This window comes from Elgaria multicarinata, chromosome 17 (genome assembly GCF_023053635.1).
Source record: "Elgaria multicarinata webbii isolate HBS135686 ecotype San Diego chromosome 17, rElgMul1.1.pri, whole genome shotgun sequence".
NCBI lineage: Eukaryota > Metazoa > Chordata > Lepidosauria > Squamata > Anguidae > Elgaria > Elgaria multicarinata.
This window is the reverse complement of record NC_086187.1, coordinates 20,456,991-20,478,939: the sequence shown is the minus strand read 5'-3', so window position 1 is coordinate 20,478,939 and position 21,949 is coordinate 20,456,991. Positions and strand designations below refer to the sequence as shown.

At 45.4% G+C, this 21,949-nt stretch overlaps 1 protein-coding gene across 1 annotated transcript in view; it reads right to left on the bottom strand.

Moving 5' to 3' along the window:
* TRRAP (transformation/transcription domain associated protein) overlaps positions 1 to 21,949 on the bottom strand; it is a 166,765-nt gene that overhangs the window by 29,762 nt on the left and 115,054 nt on the right. The window contains exons 60-65 of the mRNA XM_063143617.1: positions 21,776 to 21,876; positions 17,392 to 17,593; positions 12,967 to 13,131; positions 8,573 to 8,663; positions 6,386 to 6,585; positions 2,474 to 2,735 (exon numbers count right to left, since the gene is read on the bottom strand). Of these exons, the coding sequence (XP_062999687.1) occupies positions 2,474 to 2,735; positions 6,386 to 6,585; positions 8,573 to 8,663; positions 12,967 to 13,131; positions 17,392 to 17,593; positions 21,776 to 21,876 (1,021 nt within the window). The remainder of the gene's footprint in view (positions 1 to 2,473; positions 2,736 to 6,385; positions 6,586 to 8,572; positions 8,664 to 12,966; positions 13,132 to 17,391; positions 17,594 to 21,775; positions 21,877 to 21,949) is intronic.

Here is a 21,949-nt window from a genome sequence, read left to right as displayed (position 1 = left end):
CACACTTGCCTGGTTCACTTAGATCAGGAATATCCAACATCTTTCAGGCTGAGGGATGTATTATTATTATTATTATTATTATTATTATTATTATTTTAGAGACGTTCTTAGGGGCACCAGGTAGCTTCATCCAAGGGTGAGAAGAAACAGCGAAGACCTTTCCACCAGCTCAGCAGGCCTTTCTCCTCCCAGAACTACCTCCTATGTAATAACCGTTCCGCCCAGTCATTATGTAACAAAATTTGTGAACTGCCCAGAGAGCTTTGGCGATTGGGCAATATAGAAAAGCATTAAATAAAATAAATACATAAATAAATAAAATGACTATGGTGGTACCTGAATTTGCATTTTTTTTCCTCCCTCCTCACTCATGTTTCTTAGATTGTAAACCATTCTTTAAAACTGAAAATGGCCTCAGTGTGCTTTGGCAGAAAGCTAGTTTAGGAGTAGGGGAAATTTAAAAACAAATCATCGATCCGGTATCCAGTACCAGAGCTGATCCTGAACGTTTGCCACTTAAAAAAAACCCCATCATCGCTTAAAAAAGATGTAAATGCGTGCTGACTCAAAAGTAAATCCCGTCAAGCTCAATGGGGCTTACTCCCAAGTAAGCATGCTTAATGCTTCACTGTTAGGCAGAGCGAGGAACGTTCAAGAAGCAGCTTTCAGAATCAGCCGCCAGGAAGGCCCTTTCATAAAACTCACCCCAAGGAAGCAGAGGGCTGAGGGCAGAAATGGTAACAGAACAGGTGCTCCTCACAAATCACATTTTTCGCGCATTGCTGATCCATAAATAATGGAATCTGAGGCTGGTTAATGGGAAATGAATACTAGAAGCATAATGTTTCCTAAATGGGCTCTCTAAAAGGCCAATTATAGGTATTGACTGAAATTATCTAACTCAAATGGGGGGGGGGGGAGGAACCCAAGTAATTTCATGAATGTCAGATACCTGAAAGCTTAAAATATGTAATTTGTGAAGATGCTACTAATTTGGGGAAAAACATTCACATGACTGTTCTATCGTCGCATTTTAAGAGCCTACATTGTGCCTTTTAACCATAAAACTGGACTACCTGGAAATTATTTTCTTATCCCTAGATGGTTTTATATAATTCTCTCCCTAAACACTTAATGCACAGTGTCTTTCTGTTGAATTAAATCCCACCCCCAACCCCAAAATGCTCTTAAATTAATCTCACAACATTTATACTAGATACAGGAAATCACCTAACAGCCAAAACTTTCATTCACTCACTAGGTTGTCGCCTGTTTTTACCTGAATACTCTTTCATACTATTCCAGAGTAGAAAGGACAATAGAAAACTGGACGGGTTCAGACATAACGGACAACCGTACCTTGCTGATATGATAATGAGTTTCAGATCGCCTGCTTCTTTCGCACCCGCAAGGATTTCAAGCTTCTATTTCCCCTTTTAAACTAAGTGCAGTTCCTGTGATGGCGGATGTTGCAAAACCGTAGTTAAACTACGGTTAGTGAGAACAAGCCAAGATCTGAAACCATGGATTAATCCTGGATTAATCCTGGCTCTGATAACCTCTCGTTTGGATTACTGCAATGCGTTATGCGTGGGGCTGCCTTTGAAAACGGTCCGGAAACTTCAACTGTTACAAAACAGGGCAGCACGGTTACTAACAGGGACTGGCCAACGAGACCACATCACGCCAGTCCTTTTCCAGCTTCATTGGCTGCCAGTCCAGGTCCGGGCCCGATTCAAAGTGCTGGTATTAACATTTAAAGCCCTAAACGGCTTGGGGCCAGGCTATCTGAAGGAACGCCTCCTCCTGTATGTACCTGCCCGGACCCTAAGGTCATCCTCAGGGGTCCTTCTCCACGAGCCCCTGCCAAAGGAAGTGAGGCAGGTGGCTACCAGGAGGCGGGCCTTCTCTGCTGTGGCACTCCGGCTGTGGAATGAGCTCCCTAAGGAGGTTCGCTTGGCACCTACATTATATGCTTTTAGACGCCAGGTGAAGATCTTTTTAGCATTTTAACAATCTATAAATACATTTTAACTTGGTGTTTTAAATTAGTAATTTTGCATTGCTGCTGTTTTTATCTGGTTGAGCTTTTGTATTGTATTTTATATTATGGTTTTATACTGTTGTTTTATACTTTGAATGGTTTTAATTTTTGTGAACCGCCCAGAGAGCTCCGGCTATTGGGCGGTATAGAAATGTAATTAATAAATAATAAAATTAATTAATAAATAAATAAATTATTCTCGCTTTAAAAAAAAAATGGCTGATGGGCGGAGGGACTGTCGATCCAATGTCGCCATGGATTTTACTCCACTCTACGGGAGCTCACAGTCACACAGCAGTGGAGTAAGAACGTGTTGTGTGGGGTGCACCCCCTAAAAACTCAACCGCTGAGGGGAGTTTTCGCACTGCGTTGACTAACGTGTTGTCCGAACTGAGCCAATGTCAAGCTATACGTAAATAAATGACTCACCTGTTGTGAACTGCCCTTTCAGTTTCTGAAAGACGGGATCTTGAGCTGTGGCCTGGGCTCTTCTGGCTAAAGACTCCGAAGCTGCACTGGAAAACATGGTGGAGACATTGGAGACGTTCTCAAGGCCAACCCCAAACGTGCTGACCAACTTCTTGACAAAATTCAGTGTGTGGGGGGTGATTTTGGCGTCTGAAACTGCTCCACTCTTCTCAAAGGCAACAGAGTAGCACTTTGCCAGGCCTTGTTGTAGCTGTCGAAGGACCTAATAACACCAAAGACAGAAGAAATTGCACCAATGGGGCCTTTTGAATGGAAATAATGAAATAAGCCTGCAACACTGTATTTTAATACACCGAGGCAGAGAACTTTGCATATACGGCACAACCAAGTGCTCAAATTCCTGGCCTTCTAACCAAACAGCTGGCCATAGATTGCCTCTATAGCTAAATTTCCCATCCTGTTCTTAGCTTGCCAAGATACAGGCTGTATCTTGGCTATATCTACAGGCCAGGATCTCTTCTCGATCCTCCCAGAGTGCAGGACACAGAATAACGGGCTCAAGTTAAAGGAAGCCAGATTCCAGCTGGACATCAGGAAAAACTTCCTGACTGTTAGAGCAGTATGACAATGGAAACAGTTACCTAGGGAGGCTGTGGGCTCTCCCACACTAGAGGCCTTCAAAGAGGCAGCTGGGCAACCATCTGTCAGGGATGCTTTAGGGTGGATTCCTGCATTGAGCAAAGGGTTGGACTCGATGGCCTTGTAGGCCCCTTCCAACTCTACTCTTCTATGATTCTATGGTCCAAAAAGCAATTTTATATATTTCTGACATTTACTTTTTGTCCTTGAGCAGTACAATTCTTTATGGATATTCTGTCATTTCCCAATATTTTTAAACTACCTGGTTTTACCTGAAAGGCAATATCTAGTTTTATAATAATGAAAAAGGATGGGTGTCTGTCTGTCCGTCCGTTCCATAACGTGAAACCTGAAACTTGGCCCACTTACTAAGGAGACCCTAGACAGTGTATTTTGGGGCTATTTTGTTTTTTAAAATTAATTAAGTTAAATGAATCCACATGGTTGAAGTCTGCAGTAAGAACGTTGGTCATTAGGGGAAGACCTCCATAAACGGTACATAGCTTTAAGTCGATACAGTTCGAAGGCGGGGGAGATTAGCGGCCAGAGAGACAGAGTTATATGGTTTCTCCCTCCCCACTAGTATGGGGCAGCCCTCCCTTAGGGTGCTATAGAGGTGCACCATGGAAGAGGTTCTGCCTAGGGGTGCCCGCAGACATGATATAACTTGGACTGGGCTGGTGCTATGTCTCCAACAGATATGTAAAGTTTGCTTGAAGCCTTCTCTGTATCAAACTAAGGGCGATTCAAACCCATGCAATGCCAGGTTTGTTCACTAGTACTTAAATAAACGGGAAGCAATACCGGAACAATGATGAGGGTGAGAGAATAGTTAGAGAACCAGATCACGATCAAAACACTCCAAAACGGCATTCCGTTAAATGGTCTAAGAGGGTTCCTGCATTGAGCAGGGGGTTGGACTCGATGGCCTTACAGGCCCCTTCCAACTCTACTATTCTATGATTCTATGAATACCTGGGGGAAGGGAAAGCAGGGCAGAAAACGGGGCGCTTAAATAAATGGGAAGCAATATTGGAACAATTACGAGGGTGAGAAAATAGTGAAAGGAAAGGAAAGGAGCCTCTCGTGCAAGCACTTGAGTCATTGCTGACTCCTAGAGGGACGCCTGCTTTCTCTGACATTTTCTTGGCAGACTTTGTAGCAGGGTGGTTCGCCATTGCCTTCCCCAGTCGCAGTTACCTTTCCCCCAGTTAACTGGGTACTCATTTTACCAACCTTGGAAGGATGGAAAGCTGAGTCGACCTGAGCCAGCGGCCTGAGAACCAGCTTCCGCTGGGATCGAACTCAGGCCGTGGGGAGAGTTTCAGCTGCAGTAACTGCCGTTTACCACTCTGTGCTACATGAGGCTCTAATAGTTAGAGAACCAGATCACAATCAAAACACTCCAAAATGGCATTCCATTAAATGGCCTAAGAGGGTTCCTGCATTGAGCAGGGGGTTGGACTCGATGGCCTTATAGGCCCCTTCCAACTATGATTCTATGAATACCTGGAAAGCAGGGCAGAAAACGGGGCACTTAATTAAATGGAAAGCAAGACTGGAATAATGGTGAAGGCAAAAGAACGCATTCGTCACTGAGTGGATGAAACTACTCTGGAATAAGATCAACTCTCTGAGCTTTTGCCCCGAGTCTCTATTAACGATGGAAGCAAAACAGGCCAAGGCCCTTTTGTTTCAAAGGGTAAGAGACTGTGATACACAAGTTTTAAGATCTGCAGAACCTGCTCCCCTCTGTTCTTAGGTAGTAACCCAAGATTCGGAACGGCAGAAGCGAAATAAATTTTCAATACTTAATATACCCAAATATCGGCATACACGAACCCTGGCAAGATTTAATGCCCTGCCATCTACTCTGTTGCAGGGGAGGTTTCAGAAAATCACTTTTCACGATCGCTTGTGCCCATGTGGAAGCAATGAAATTGAATCGGTTGTCCACGTTTTACGCTGTCGTTGTTTTTATACAAAGATTAGAGAGAAATTATTACTTCACACCAGTTTAGAAATTAATGCAGTTCTTCAGTGCTTCAGGACCACAGAGGACAGAGGCACAATCGAGGGTTTTGCAAAATTCTTTTTGAAGGCTGTGAGAATAAGGTGACTCCAGAATTCATTCAGCTACATACTTTTCAAGTGTGCATGTAATTTTGTCTTATTCTCTCGTATGTGTAAAGTCTGGTCGGTGACCGTAATAAAGTTGATGATAAGAACGCGTTAGTCAGAGAACCAGGTCACCACACCTCTTGCTTCAGGGCAGTATTAATAACCATCTAAACACTCCAGACAGGCATCCCATATGCTATTAAATGGCATAAGAGCACAGGAAAACCAGGTGGAATATGAAGGATGGTGAAGGACACATTTTAAACAATATGTAGGCGATGTGTATCATACAGTGCTCAAAAAACCAAACCAAATGAACACTAGTAGTGCATGCAGTTCATATAAGAATGTGGACAGGGAGACATTTTTCTCCCTCTCTCAAAATACTAGAACCCAATGGGGTCATCCCATGAAGCTGATTGGTGGGAGATCCAGGACAAATAAAAGGAAGGACTTCTTCACACAGCGCAGAGTTAAATTGTGGATCCCACTACCAAAAGATGTAGTGATGGCCACCAATCTGGATGGCTTCAAAAGGGGGTTGGATAAATTCCTGGAGGAGAAGGCTATCCATGGCTACTAGACCTAGTGGTTGTGTGCTACCTCCAGTATTCGAGGCAGTAAGCCTTTGTGCACCAGTTGCTGGGGAACATGGGCAGGAGGGTGCTGTTGCACCATGTCCTGCTTTGTTGGTCCCTGGTTGACAGCTGGTTGGCCACTGGGTGACCAGTATGCTGGACTAGATGGACCCTAGGTCTGATCCAGCATGGCTCTTCTTATGTTGGGGGGGAGGGGAGCTCCCATTCTTCTTCCATGGAAGCCCCATGGAAGTCTCTGGAAGATGACAGATTCTAATAAGAACATGAAGGCAGCTAAATCACGATGTCTTTCTATCCCATCTCAACACCTTCCTAAGGAAGAAGAGAGAATGGAGGTGGCTAAATTATCACATCTCTCTCTCTCTCCTGCAAAAAGGGTTCCCCACCCCCACTGTTGCAATTTCCAGTGGCTGGTTTGCCACCGGATGAACAGAGTGCTGGACTAGATGGACCCTTGGTCCGATCCAGCGGGGCACTTCTGATGTCCTTATATACAACTGTTTGGGGTTTTTGAGGACGCATTTGAACAATTCCAGAATGAAATAAAAGTTACCTCCTCGTGCCAGTTTTCTCTAAACCAGACCATTTGATCCACAATTCCCTCTAGAGAGGAGAGCAGCGTCGGATGCAGTTCCCGCTGCATATGCATGATTCGGCTGCAACGCCACATCGGGGCGGTGGCTCTGATTGGCCCGGGGTCCGAAGCGGAATGCGATTGGTTCCCGACGGAACTCGGCTGCTGCTGTCCGGAATCTTATTTGGGGAGGAGCAGAGAGATACGCAGAGAATGTCATTAAGACTACAAAGCATTCCACGGGCTTAAAAATAACTTGCAATTTCGCCGGAAATTAGAAAAGAAATTGCAATCCTGCTACATCCGCAGACACATTATTAACATAACCATTTACAAGAGGGTGGCTTTTTTTCCACCCCTTTCTTTTTTGGCGACAAACAAGCCCTTCTTGTTTTCCACTTCGATAAAGCTGACAAAGAAAATAGGTCGCAGAAGAGCCAAGCTGGGGAAAAAAAAACATAACTGGTTTTTATATGGCCCTCTACTTCCTCTCGAACTGCTCCTTGCTGTTTACCAGAAAACTGGTTGTGCCACGAACTGCTGAAGTCTTTTCCAAAACGTAGCCTGTCCATTCATAAAACCCCATCACACCACTAGGCTCCAAAGTCTACATTGACCACAAGGAAACAGTCATTTCCCTCAAGGACTGTCCACACAGAATATGGTAATATCCTCATCAGAATAAACAGCAGCATAATGCTATCCAGTGTGCAGCCGGGGGGGGGGGGGGGGGAGAGCAGGACAGGGGGGGAGCTCAAACCTAAAACAAGTAGTGTTTTTCTGATCTCCAGCACTTGTAAGTGGGTTCTTTTTGGTTCGTCTCAACTTTATGCCCTTCACCGAGACAAATTACACACAGTGAGTGCCTGTCCGTTGGCGGGAGTTTAGCCCGGCAACTCACACACTTTCTGAAGAGAGCCTTCACGGCCATACGCCCAGTAGGCCCCTGCGACCCGCGGATCGTGAGGAAAAATAGAAAGATTTAAAAGATTTTTTTTTTCAGATAGGAAAGAAGGAAAAAGGATAAAGACGAAGAACTAATTACAAGCGTAAAAGGGAAGTATAAGAGGTAATCTTTTGAAAAACGCTAAGAGGTCGGTTTTCTACGTCTAACCACGATGGCGGACGACGAAGAACTGAGGTATAGGCGGGAACCGCGTGCACATGCGCAGTAGCGTTGGAGGATGGTTCCCACCTAAAATGTTATACTAAGCTATTTGAGGTTCCGGTTCAGGTCTCAGCACGGGCGCAGAGCCCATATGTGTGATGCATAGAGACCACGAAGAAGAACAATAAGATCCCAGGGTCATATTTTCTTGTGCTACGGCTGCCGAAAAATATTAATTTTTAAAAAGTGCCTAAGGGTCAAGAGTAGCTTGCGCGCTAGCTAATTTTGACTGTTTTGGCACTCTGTAGCCATTGTGAATTTGGGGGAGGAACAGCAGGAGAAGCGTATGTCGTGTTTCCCCAAAACTCCCGCCTTCTTGGAAGACAATAGCAAGGTCTGCCACGTACTCCACAAAGCTTTATTCAGGCAATAAACATCTCTTCCCACCTGAAGAGAGTCCAAGCTCTAGGAACTCTCCTCTAGGCAAAACTAGGCAAACTAAGCGAGAGAATTGTCCTTTCAAGAAGGACGGAAACCCCTTTCCCCAGAATGCTTTAACTTCAGGGAGACTGGTTCTGAAGAAGCCTTTGGCGAGAAGCTAGCTGGGCCGATGTTCTCTCGCCTTCTTTAAGCTCCACCCATTTTAGTCTGTGGCGTACTCTAGGATCAACTAGCCTTGACGTGCCCTCCCCCTCAGAAGAATACTGATTTCCTACAGACTATGTGTTGTTAATGTTTTCAGAGATAAGGTCTGGCGAAGGTTCATTCCCAGCTGGTGAACAGCCTGTGAGAGCCACCTCTAAGCTGACTGCAGAAGCAAAGTTAGAGCAGTACGACAATGGAACCAGTTACTTAGGGAGGTGGTGGGCCCTCCCATACTAGAGGCAGCTGGACAACCATCTGTCAGGGATGCTTGAAGCTGGATTCATGCATTGAGCAGGGGGTTGGACTCGATGGCCTTATAGGCCCCTTTCAACTCTACTATTCTATGATTCTAAGCTCTTCCCAATCTGGGGATGGGCCACCGAGGACATTACTTTGCAATGTTTGCTGCGTACCACTTTTGTAGCGCTCGCGCTGTTCTATCTTCAGTGTCAAATAGAGGGTCCGGATAGGGAAGTAGACCGCCTGGGGATAAACACGTCCAACCTAGATTGGGATAAAAGACATGTAAACCAATGGCCCTATCAGAAGTATCATGATCCCACAAATCTATTGGATATATGCATAACCTTGTCTATGTAAAACCATTGTTGAATAATAATAATAATAATAATAATAAATCAAGTTAAAGTTAAAACAAAGAGCGCAATTGGACAATACCAGATTTATTTAATTTATATACTGCCCCATAGCTGAAGCTCTCTGGGCGGTTTACAAAAGTTAAAAATAGTGAACATTAAAAAGTATACAAAATTTAAAACCATCAGGACATAAAAACATAAAACATAAAAACAACAGTATAAAAACAATGGTATCCATTTAAAAACGATAGTTCTGGGGTCCGTTTAAAACAAACAAACTTAGCGTTTTTAAATGCTGTTAAATGCCTGGGAGAAGAGAAAAGTCTTGACCTGGCGCCGAAAAGATAACTATGTTGGCACCAGGTGAGCCTCATTGGGGAGATCATTCCATAATTGGGGGGCCACCACCGAGAAGGCCCTCTCCCTTGTTGCCGTCCTCTGAGCTTTCCTTGGAGTAGGCACTTGGAGGAGGACCTTAGATGTTGAGCGCAGTGTAAGGGCAGGTTCAGGTCGGGAGAGGCGTTCCATCAGATCTGAGTTTTGAAGGTGGTAGGGAGTAATAGCGTAACTTACAACAGCCAGCCAGCATACCTGTCCACCCTGATGCCATCAGACATCTATGCATGGGGTAAAACTTCTTGAAGTCAGACACCCGTAAAGACCAACACACATAGGCCCAGAGTGCAGGTAATTTCCCAGATTTTATTTGAGGTTTTGACTGCACATCTTGGACCTAGATGTGTTATCTGCAAGTACATCCCCAATATGGATGTCTGGGGCAGAAGCACAGGGTGGGCAGGGAGGAAACGTATGCTCTCTCTCCCTCTCCCCAGCCACGTAGGGCAACCTTCCCCAATCTGGTGCTCTGCAGGTGTTTTGGACTACAACTCCCAGCATGACCATTGGCCATGCTGGCTGGGGCTAAGGCATGTCAGAGAAATCTGTAACGGAATCCAATGAGTTCAGATTTCTAAGCATTTGACCCATGGATCCTGCATTGGGCCAGCTTTTCCCAAGTCACATGAATTCAGCAGACTTCCTTTTTAATACTTTCTGGAACTTTATGCAAATTTCATCATAGAAAAATATGACAAGGGATTTGCAAATTGCAGGTGTGATTTGCGCATTTCTGTAAGTGCGCATTTTGCACAGATTCAGGAAATTGGTGTCAATGAGCGGATGATGGAGTGAAAGGCACCTGACAGAGTTTACAAAATCTCAACAACCCTAGCAAGGCCTGAAGGGAATTGAAATCTAAAATACTGATAGGGCATCAGGTTGGAGGAGATGAGCGTAGGGGTTGGGTGAAGATCAAGGCATCATCTGATGCGGCATAAAATAACTCTGAAAGGTTATTCTCCCTATAGTTATAAGGGGAAGCTGATCAGGACCTATCGTGTTACTTTGCAAGCCAGGCATCTGCATAATGAGAGCACGCAGAAGTCTAAAAAGATCTTACTGATGGAGATAAAAGAAGGGAGAGACACAAAAAGACACTATCTAGTCTTTAAATAAGACCACAATTCCCAGTGAACGTAGCACTACATGTTAGCGAAGCCCATTAGAACGTAACCTTACTCCGCAAAATTGCTGTGCTAAGGGTGAAAAAATAAGCACTTAACGGAAAGGGATACCACTTTTACCAAACAGAGATTTCATGACTCCTCCAGAAAAGGGAAGAGAAAAGCATGCCGAATACACTTTAATGCACCGTTTTTGCCTTTAAATCTATACGTTTCGGTGTCCATTAAGGGAAAGGAACAATATATCTGTCTACATTCTAGGAGGCAAGGCGGATGATGAGCAAAGGCGGGAGGTTTTCCTTGCCGTCCCTTTGAATAATAATAATATATTTTTTAAAAAAACACATCACACCTGCATCTCAAGGAACTGAAACGCTGCTTAAGAGGTTTGCAATAAATTAACCTCCATTTGTAATAGGAAATCTGAGATCAGGCCGAAATGTACAGCAATGACCCTCTGAGCAATCCAATAGCAATAAGCATTTTCTTTCTGTCTGTCATACATTTCAATATTCTTTATAAATAAGCACCTAACAAATGGCAGCTTCTGGGATTGCAGTCCCAATCCCCCAAAAAAGAAAAACCACACTTTATGTCCCACTGAAATGAACTAGCCTTAAATTGGCCATGACTAAATGGTTCCATTCTTTCCTGGATTGAGCTGGAAACAATGGATTGAGCTTCTAAAACATACAACAAGCAAACCATGGTTTAGCCTCCCTTCAGACGAGACGTTAGTCAACGCAGTGTGAAAACTCCACACAACGGTTGAGTTTTTAGGGGGTACTCCACACACAACATGTTCTAACTCCACCGCTGTGTGACTGTGGGCTACTGTGTTGAGTAAAATCCATCGCAACATTTGATTGACAGTTCCTCCCCCCGCTCCCCTCCCTCAGTCCTCCCAATGGTATCCCATCACCCATTGCTGCAAAAAAAACAATCCCAGCAGCTCTCCTAGAGTGGCACTCCCTCCTTTCGCCACTCTTGCCAGGGAACTCTGTAGACAGTGAGAAAAGTCAACGCAACGCAACAGAAAACTCCACGGAGCACAACCAACGGTTGTGCAGGAACTCCTTTCTGCGCAGCGTGGATATTCTGCGTGGAGTGTTTTCCAAAAAAACTTCCACCATTGCGTGGAGTTTTCCTGCCAGACAATACATTTCTCAACGATGGTATAAAAACTCCACCACGGAGTACTAAAACCACAGTTGAAAAACGTGTTGTCTGAACTGAGCCTTAGAGTTCCTTTCTACTTTCATTTCCCGTTCTGTCAGTGCTCAGCTTTAGAAAAGTTGACTGCGGTACCTATAATCCGTTTGCCTCTGTAAGCAGAACTATCGCCGTAACTATGTTAAGTCCATAGCATTATGGGAGGTGAAAAATTATCCTTCCAACATAATAATATCAGTCTTTTAGCAGCCATAAAGGCTCGGAAAAAACATTTGCACTGACCTTGTGTTAACTCCTAAGAAACCAGTATTTCAGGAGGACGTGCACATCATTCCAAATTAAAGAGTGTTCCAATACAAAGTTTATCCTTATTATAACCATAACTAATGTCTGTCAATTCAGACCTCATGCCAAACCACAGGTGGCTTGGACCACAGTTTGCAAACCATTCCTGATTTTGATTTGCCAGCCATAACTAGTCAACTCAGATGTCAGGCCAAACCAGAATTAAGTTTCTCTGACCATGATTGAGCATGACGCCTGAATTGAGCTTTACGTTCTGTGACACAAAGCTGAACACCCTTACCCACCCTGGCCTAGCAAATGACGCCCTCAGGTCTGTCAAATACGTAATCTTCCAAATGGAACACTACTTGTACCTTTTCCAACCACACTTCTCCATATCCGGAGATGCATATTTACTGGAATAAACAGGAAGTTAACAAGGGTTCTATTAAGCCTCGTAAGTCAGGAAGGTCCATGCTGAGTGCTGCCCACAAAACTGGCAAATTCCTAATCTTACATTATTCCTGCATTTTGCATTGCTTTCTATGACTCAAGTAAAAGATTTCTGCAAAGCTTATTTTGTGTATGATAGCCTTTTTAAAAAAAAAAAAAAAAAAAAACCTTTACAGATAACAGACTGCAGTATCTTTTCACAGACATAAATCCCTTCTGGAACGATGGTGTGCATTGCTAGTTATCTTCCCCAACCCCGTTCGAACACTGCACGTGCCTAGACCTATGCAATATGCGCACAGTTTCAGTCCCTTGAGAAACCCTGAAAGCGGGTTGTTTTCCATTTATCTTAGATTGTTTAAAGGTTAAGGAAAGGAAAGGAAAGAAAAGGAACCTCTCGTGCAAGCACTGAGTCATTGCTGACTCTTGGAGGTACGCCAGCTTTCGCTGACGTTTTCTTGGCAGGCCTTATAGTGGGGTGGTTTGCCGTTGCCTTCCCCGGCCGTTATTACCTTTCCCCCAGCTAGCTGGGTACTCATTTTACCGACCTCGGGAGGATGGAAGGCTGAGTCGACCTGAGCCGGCTGCCTGAAACCAGCTTCCACGGGGATTGAACTCAGGCCGTGGGGAGAGTTTCAGCTGCAGAAACTGCTGCTTTACCGCTCTGCGCCACACGAGGCTCTCTTAAAGGTTAAACGTCATACAAATATAAGAAACAATGAACCGGATGACACAGCTCGCAACATACAGAAGGCAACATAAAGCCGTTCCAACCTGGCTAATGAGGTTCAAGAGAAGTTTGCCCTCTGATCCAACCAGACATGTTAACAGCTGTGGGATCCAAGCCAGCCACTGGATAGGCGGGACACCGATGCAGTACTTGTCAACAGCATCTGCCAGGGTATTCTTCTCGTCGTCAAAGCTCAGTAGCCAAAGAACCTAAAAGCAAAGAGCAAGAAAGGGTTTGCAGCCGTTACAGTGTTCACAAAAGTTCTTAGGAGAGTTGGCGGCTCAGTTCAGACAACACGTTAGTCAACACAGTTTGAGAACTCCACTCAACAGTGGAGTTCCTAGGGGATACTCCCCACACAACATCTTCTAACTCCACCGTTGTGTGACTGTGGGCTACCGTGGAGTTGAGTAGAACCCGTTGTGATGTTTGATTGACAATTCCTCCGCACTCTCTCCTCCCTGGTCCTCCCAATGGCATCCCATCACCCACTGCTGCAAAAAACCCAACCCAATCCTGGTGGCTCTCCTAGAGCAGCACACGCTCGTTTCGCCGCTCTTGCCAGGGAACTCTGTAGCCAGTGGGAAAAGTCAACGTAACGCAACGGGAAACTCTACAGATCCTTCCACACAACAAGCCACACAACGGTTGTGCAGTTCTCCTCTGCACAACGTGGATATTCAGCATGGAGTGTTTTCCCAAAAAACACCTCTACCGTGGGGTGGAGTTTTCCCAACAGACAACACATTTCTCAATGGTGGTGTAAAATCTCCACCGTGGAGTTCTAAACCCACCATTGAGACATGTGTTGTCTGAATTGAGCCAAGGGATCTAGCAGCTGCCTCTAAGATGCCATTCAGGTGCTATGCAAACCTTTTCTTTTTCTTTTTCAGCAGCCAGCTTTCATCAAGGTCTTAAAATAGAGGGAGAGACCTTTCCATCCAACTGAAACTCACGATGGTGAACAATATCGTCTTGGAAGTAGAACAATCTGCACCGGATTGAATATTATCGAACAAGTTTTTTTATATCTTGCTCCAGTCGATGTATATGTACAACTGGTCTAAAAAAGGTCAAAGTCACCATATCCATCATGCCAAATGCTGTTAGGGCTCTCTGTCTATACTAATATGTATATTCCTACAACTACTACTAAGGGATAGATTCCAAGCTATATTACAGATCATTAAGTAGAAAATTAATTCCCAATTTGCCGAATATTAATATTTCTGTAAACAGTTAAGCTTGCACAACAGCTGCGAGATTAAAATTGGCAAGGTTAAAATCCGCTTCCGAAGAAAACGTGGAAGATTATGTCTCTCCCAAAATGTGCACACCACATTAAAGACAAATCTAGCTCGGTGGAGGGGGGGGGGGAACACTTTTGTCTTTCCTCACTGTATATAACAACAGGTGCACGTTTGCGATTTTTTTTTTAGATTTCAAATGAATGCAATATTGAAAGATGCAGGAGCCATTCAGGAGGCCACGTATGAATTAGTTGGGCAGCTTGCCAAAAGAACCTTGATCTTTAAATAGAGGGCACAATGACAGTCATTTGTCAAGGATTAGGGGCGGGGGGGGGGGGCGGGAGAACCTTCCATTTCAGAATCTTTTGGATTAAGCAGGAGTTTATCCATGGCTCAGGTGTCGGCAGTGGTAATCTATTATTAACCTTTCATTTCGGCAGACGGAACAGGGGACGCTGCTGGATCGGCTTTATAGCGTCGAAGTGAGGATGCTCTGTAATGATTGGGATCTGCAACTAGTTTGGACAGGTCAAGAAATCCAACTGCACACAGCGCAGAGTTAAACTATGGAACTCACTGCCACAAGATTGGCAGTGATGGCCACCAATTTGGAGGGCTTTAAAAGGGGGTTAGATAAATTCCTGGAGGAGAAGGCTATCAACGGCTACTAGCCCTGATGGTTATGCGCTACCTCCAGTATCAAGAGGCAGCAAGCCTATATACATCAGTTGCTGGGGAACATGGGTGGGAGGGTGCTATTGCACTGGCGTTCTGATTGTGAGTTCCTGGCTTACCACATCTGTCAGATTTCATGGGTAGGTTCTCCTCCATGCTAAATTACACGATTAGCTAATGGCAGCTGCCAATAGCCAATCGTGGGGAAATTATGGCCATAAAACCCATAGTTTACAGCATTTGTAGCTGTAAAGCACTTCCGTCTATGTAAACATCCTCAATTTACAAGATGTAGTGACAGCCACCAATTTGGATGCCTTTAAAAGGAGGTTGAATAACTTCCTGGAAGAGAAGGCTATCAACGGCTACTAGCTCTGATGGTTATGTGCTATTCTCAGCATCTGAGGCATTAAGCCTGTGTGCACCAGTTGCTGGGGAACATGGGCGGGAGGGTGCTGTTGCACCATGTCCTGCTTGTTCATCCCTGGCCGATGGCTGGTCGGCCACTGTGTGAACAGAGTGCTGGACTAGACGGACCCTTGGTCTGATCCAGCAGGGCTCTTCTTAGGTTCTTACGTTCTTATGATGAGCCGGGAGAGAAAGCAAGGCCCCCTTTTCCAAAGGCCTCAGTAGCTCAACTGCCTCCTGGCCCCTTCCTCGCTGAACTCCAGCAGTAGCCAGAGGCTCTACATGGTGGGACTGAGAGAGAGAGAGAGAGAGAGAGAGAAAGACTCCACGCGGAACATTCAAAATGAATGCAATATTGAACAATCTGCTGATCCGACAGCCATTCGCCCTGGGGGTCTCTTGCCCATTTACCCCTTTTTAGAAATACTCTTTTAGAAATAAATAGATAAATAGAATCACAGAATAGTAGAGTCGGAAGGGGCCTATAAGACCATTGAGTCCAACCCCCTGCTCAATGCAGGAATCCTCCTTAAAGCATACTTCTAACCACTCTCCAGCACTGAACATACCTGGACACTGAGCTCAACGTTGGGGAGGGGTGGGGGCTCCATATGCCACCTCCAAGGGAGCCTCGGAAGGTGGCAACAAGGAGGAGGGCCTTCTCAATCATGGCCCCCCGACTATGGAATGAGCTCCCCCCATTGAGGCTCGCCTGGTGCCGACACTGATCTTTTCAGCACCAGGTGAAGACCACCCTCTACTCCATGGAATTTAATGGTATATGATGCGGCATCTTTGTCGGGGTTTTGTAGAACAGGTCCATTAGGAAAAGGCATTGTTTAAATTGTTCTTAGCTGTGTACATTGTTTTAATTTTTCTATGGTAAAAAATCAGACCATTTTATTACGTTGTATTTGGTATTTTTAGGAATTGTGGTAAACCGCCCAGAGAACATCAGCTGTGGGGCAGTATAGAAGAAATAATAACAACAATAATAATAACAACAACGACACAATTATTCCGTTAGTCACATCAAAAGGCCATACAAAAAACGTTCAGAAACTAGGCCTTCCAAAATACATCCACACCAACATCCAGAAAGCAGTCGTACTTAAAACAGGCTCAATAGTCAGGAGATTCCTGAATCAGTAAAAGACAACATGACTTAGCAAAGCCTGCCATGTCCACCTAGAAAATCTTCCACAAGCGAGACTTTGTCCTACATTTTTAATGAATGACTTTCCAAAGTTTCAAGAGATTTGTTGTAAATTCTCAAAGGTATTTATAGTTTTTACACCACTGCTGAGAAATGAATTGTCCGGCGGGAAAACTCCATGCAACGGTGGAGTTTTTAAAGAAAACACTTCATGCTGAAAATCCATGCCGTGCAGAGGAGAGTTCCTGCACAACCGTTGCGTTGTGTGGCGGGCTCCATGGAGTTTCCCGTTGCGTTGAGTGGACTTTTTCTATTGGCTACAGAGTTTCCTGGCAAGAGCGGCAAAAGGAGTGAGTGCCGCTCTAGGAAAGCCACCGGGATTGTTGTTGTTATTGTTGTTTGCAGCAATGGCTGATGGGATACGATCGGGAGGACCAGGGGAGGAGAGAGGGCAGAGGAACTGTCAATCCAATGTCGCAATGGATTTTACTCAACTTCACGAGAGCCCAGTCACAAAACGATGGAGTTAGAACATGTTGTGTGGGAAGCGCGCCCTAAAAAACTCAACCGTTGAGTGGTGTTCTCCCACTGAGAGGAGAAACAAGTTGTCTGAACAGAGCCAACGTCTGTAGTGCACCCGCCTTCAAGGATGACTGATTTCAGAATGAAAACACACTCACAGAGCTCCGTTCGTTTCCTTGAACTCGAGTGAACTACGCTAAAATGCAAGACGCCGGTGCCCACACAGCTAGTCTGCATGCTGAATTCCCTCAACAGCCTGCCTGGCATTTAATGTTTATTTATTCTCACCCACATTTGCTGAAGCCTCAAGCCTGTCTTTAAAATGGATGAAATGCACGCTCTCACTGTGTCCTTGTCACAACAACCCGTTTCCAGCGGTGTAATTTGTACGTCAGGCAGAAATGCAACAAGCTTTCTCGGTAAGGCGCAGGAGCGCATGTACGCGTCCCGACACTCACCTTTGCTAAATACTTCCTGGATTTGCTTTCGTTCTGGTGGCGGCAGGCGTGCAGGTAACACGTGATCGCCGACACCCCCAGGTGCAACTGCCGTTCCTTCACGAAGATGTTTTCCAAGTAATCTCCCCACATTGCCCAGGCCTTCACGAGCACGTCGTGCATCTGAACAGCGGCGGAGAAGGCTTTGTTTGCTTCTTCAGATCTGGGGATAACAGGAAGGGACAGGATGCTCACGGAACGTTCGTGAGCCTCCCCAACAACAGAGGAACAGAAGAAATCCCAACCATTCTTGGAGACTCCCGTACTAAAAAAAGCTTGGCGTGGCTTTAAAATGTAAAAGGGGGGGGGTATATGGAGAGCGGTTCTGCTCTGCCGTACGGACAGCAGCAGAAGCCACCGCCAAATCCACACACACACACACCCGGGCGCACGAGTTATTTGAGTACTGGGGTTGTAGCTAAGACAAATCCCTACTTGGGGCGATATCCACCTTTCTGTCTCTTAGGTATGTCTGGGTTTGTATGTCTAGTGCATGGGTTCTCAACAAGGGGGGAATTCCCCCCCAGGGGGAAATTTTAGTGTTCCAGGGGGGGAATTGGGACCACTATTCAGCAAAGTATGATATCCTGTAGATTATGTCTTCCTACACACGTTAGTAAAAACGTCCCAGAAAAGTGTCATGTCGTCTGCAAAAGCCAGGCCTTTGCTCTCTTTTCCCTCCCTCCCTCGCAATCCTAGAAGTTTCAAGCTTCCCATTTAAAGGGGCGACGCAAAGCATGGGAGCTGAGAATGTAAAAGGGGCCATGCTTTGCGTTGCCCCTTTAAATGGGACTAATATAGAATAAAAGATGTTCAATATTATATGCATATTATTTGGAACGCACCTTTTTGAGTCAGACTATCTTGGGAAGGGGGGAATTCTATTCTGAACAATGGTGAAAGGGGGAAATGGAGCAAAAAAAGGTTGAGAACCACTGGTCTAGCGAGTGCGGAGTATTTGACGGAGTGGGTGTGGCTAGTGATGCTGTGAGGAAGGAGGAGGGAGGAGTATAATAGGTTGGCTGAGGGGATTGTGGACTAGTCTAGTTTAGCCTAGTCTTGTCTGAGTCTGATTCTGATTATTATTCTTGTGGAGTGTCTGAGGCTTGCGCCTCTTGAGAGTGTTTAGTGTGTGAGGAGCGAGAAGAGATGGGACTTTAAGGGGCTTGGGATTGTTGTTTTAAATATAAAAATAGGCAGGTTTGAGCTAAATTGAAATGCCAAAGATCTGTTCAATTTCAATAAAACTTTACTTTGTGTTCTGTTACCACAAACCAGCTCGGATTTATTACCTGCTATTTTACACAGTGTAAAAGCATCTACCGACACACCTGCAGTTCAGTACCTCAACAATAGAACCTGTTTTTCAAAGACCGCTTCACCTTGTTCCCTCACGTATAGGGGAAAGGTGGTGTGGTTTTTACCCTTTCCTCGGGCTTTTCAAGAGGTGGCGCTTCGCTTGAGAAGGGTGTGAAGTCGCGCCACTTCTTCCTTAGCCTCGGTCAACCTTCCAACGCAGACCTTTGACCGCTCCCGCTGCAGTGAGCCTTCGCACGGCTGCCTTCCGAGAGGGATGCTAAGATCAATTTTGCCTCTTGCAACCCGGGAAGAGGGACAGGAAACACAAGGCATTTGCACATCCTGTCTCCTTCTCCTCCAACGCCCCTCTCAGTTTTACTTAAGTTTGGACCGCGTAACCTGCAACTGCAGCCTGCGGCAATAAAAGAATTGATGGCTCCGGGCAAAAAACATGGCAAATGGAAAATAACCTTATCTGTCAAATAGCTTATTAAACAGCTAATTAGCCTGGGTATAACTCAGCCACTTTATTTTTTTGCTAACAGCTTTCCATGTCCTAGGCAGGCTGGAATTGAAACTTATTGCTGAAGGAAAAGGCTGATAAATGGCTTGCCTTATTACTGCTTTCTACTGCTAACAACAGGATTTGTCTTTAGAGTCCCCCCTTTCCCTCGCCTCCTGGGTTATCTATCACTGACACCTCTGATGACTCTCTTTTATTCCTACAGCCTTGCAAGCCAAGCGGGATGAAAGAGGAATTGGCCCACCACGCAAGTGACCTTTGGGTCCCAGTTCGGCCGATCGAGGCGTTTTTGTCTGATGTTTTGGAAACATAAAAGGGAAGCATAAAATCCTACATTCTGCAGGGGACCGTTGGTTTTGACAAGAGGATAGCCAGCATTTGAAGACTCTATCCTACACAAGCCCTTGACGGCAGAGACGCAGTCTAAATTATTTAACCCACCTGCCTTTGTGAAGAACACTTCCAAAGGCACGCTTGCGGTTGTGAAAAAGATCGCCTGGTACTTCTCCTGCTAAATTAATTACCTTTCCCCCTGTTTAAAATTCTCTCTTGATTTCCTCGGGAGGGAGGACAGCGATTCCTTCGGCCTTAAGCGATTGTGAAGCTTCGCCGGGGACGTGGCGACAGCCGGATCGATTTCTAGCAACGTCGGAGGAGAAACGAATGCTTCTCCTGCACTCTCGGGCATGCAGAGGGGGCAAATGGCCTCCAGGTCAATCTGGAAAGACGCTGAGAATCTGACAGCGTCGCACGGCCAGGATCTGACCCCATGCTTGGGCGCGAACGTGCATTACTGATGCCTGCCTGCCTACGAGGGCAGGAAACCATTAACGAGCCGAAAGAAGCAGCCGAAGGAAAGCCCCATAAAACTCTTGGCACTCCTAATCGAGATCCTGCGATGATTTCTGCAGGGAATCTCATTTTGCGCGCAAGCTTTCTGGCAAGCCACGACAGCCGAAGCAGCAATCTTGTTATAGGTGCGGCTTCGGTGGAAAACAAGCTCACGCTCGATACCCTTGTGCTCTCTACATGGGCCATGCCTGGGTCGGCAATTTGTCTCCGATGAGGAGAGAGACTTGGCAGTTTGAGGCTTGTGACGCCAACTCAGAGGCTGCTATTTTCTAGTCTGGATTTGAGGACTCGGGGTGTCCGGCCTCTCCTAAGACTGTAAGAAGAGCCCTGCTGGATCGGACCAAGAATCTATCCATTCCAGCATTCCGTTCACATAGAGGCCAAGAGAGAAAATATAATACTTCCTCAAGATCAAATCCTCAATTTACTATGGGATCGAGGAGGGCAACCAGGATGATCAGGGGTCTGGAAACAAAGCCCTATGAAGAGAGACTGAAAGAACTGGGCATGTTTAGCCTGGAGAAGAGAAGATTGAGGGGAGACATGATAGCACTCTTCAAATACTTGAAAGGTTGTCACACAGAGGAGGGCCAGGATCTCTTCTCGATCCTCCCAGAGTGCAGGACATGGAATAACGGGCTCAAGTTAAAGGAAGCCAGATTCCGGCTGGACATCAGGAAAAACTTCCTGACTGTTAGAGCAGTGCGACGGTGGAATCAGTTACCTAGGGAGGTTGTGGGCTCTCCCACACTAGAGGCCTTCAAGAGGCAGCTGAACAACCATCTGTCAGGGATGCTTTAGGGCGGATTCCTGCATTGAGCAGGGGGTTGGACTCGATGGCCTTGCAGGCCCCTTCCAACTCTGCTATTCTACGATTCTATGATTGCTTTCTCCCGTACAATCCACCCTGCACACTCAGGTCCTCTGGGAAGAATTTACTTCAGCCAGCTAAAACTAGGATGACAACTGTCACCCAGAAGACCTTTTCTTCTGCCGCTCCCAGACTGTGGAATGGCTTGCCGGAAGAGATTCGCCAACTTAAGTCTTTCTGAATATAAAAAAAGCCTTAAAGACTGATCTCTTCCGGCAGGTCTACCTAGTCGAATTTTAAGAAATCTGGCTGTTATTTTAACAATGTCTTGGTTTTATATGTTTTAATCAGTTTTATGTATTTTATAATATTTTTGTACTCTATGTTGCTCCCCGCCTCGATCCGGAGGGAAAGGTGGGTGAGAAATAAATAAATTAATAAAATTATTATTATTGTTATATTATTATTATTATTATTATTATTATTAATAATAATAATAATAATATATTCCCCCATGGAAAACTAAGGAGGACGGTAATGTCAGTCTTCCTACAACAGCCTTCCTCAACCTGGGGTGCTCCAGATGTGTTGGACTACAACTCCCAGAATGCCCCAGCTGGCTGGGGCATTCTGGGAGATGCAGTCCAACACATCTGGAGCGCCCCAGGTTGAGGAAGGCTGTCCTACAGTGTTGCACAGGATGCAGACGATGGAGTATTATTACTGAAACCCACATCGAAGGTATCACTGTGTACACATTTCTAGTGTTGTTTAATTTATTTAGCGGTGGGAATCACTGTGCGTTCTTTTATGCATGTTCCCGGAACAGCATTCCGACACCCTCTCCAGCCCGTACGTACTTGTTAATCTGAGCCAAAAACATTCCCTTCAGCGCGTAGAACTCTGCAGTCATCTCCTTGGTGAAGTACTTCAGATTGGTTGATTCGATGACCTCAAGGCCCTACGGAACAGATTTTTACGTAACCGGATTTGTGAAATATACATCAAAGCCCGATAAAAAGTGACCAACCCAC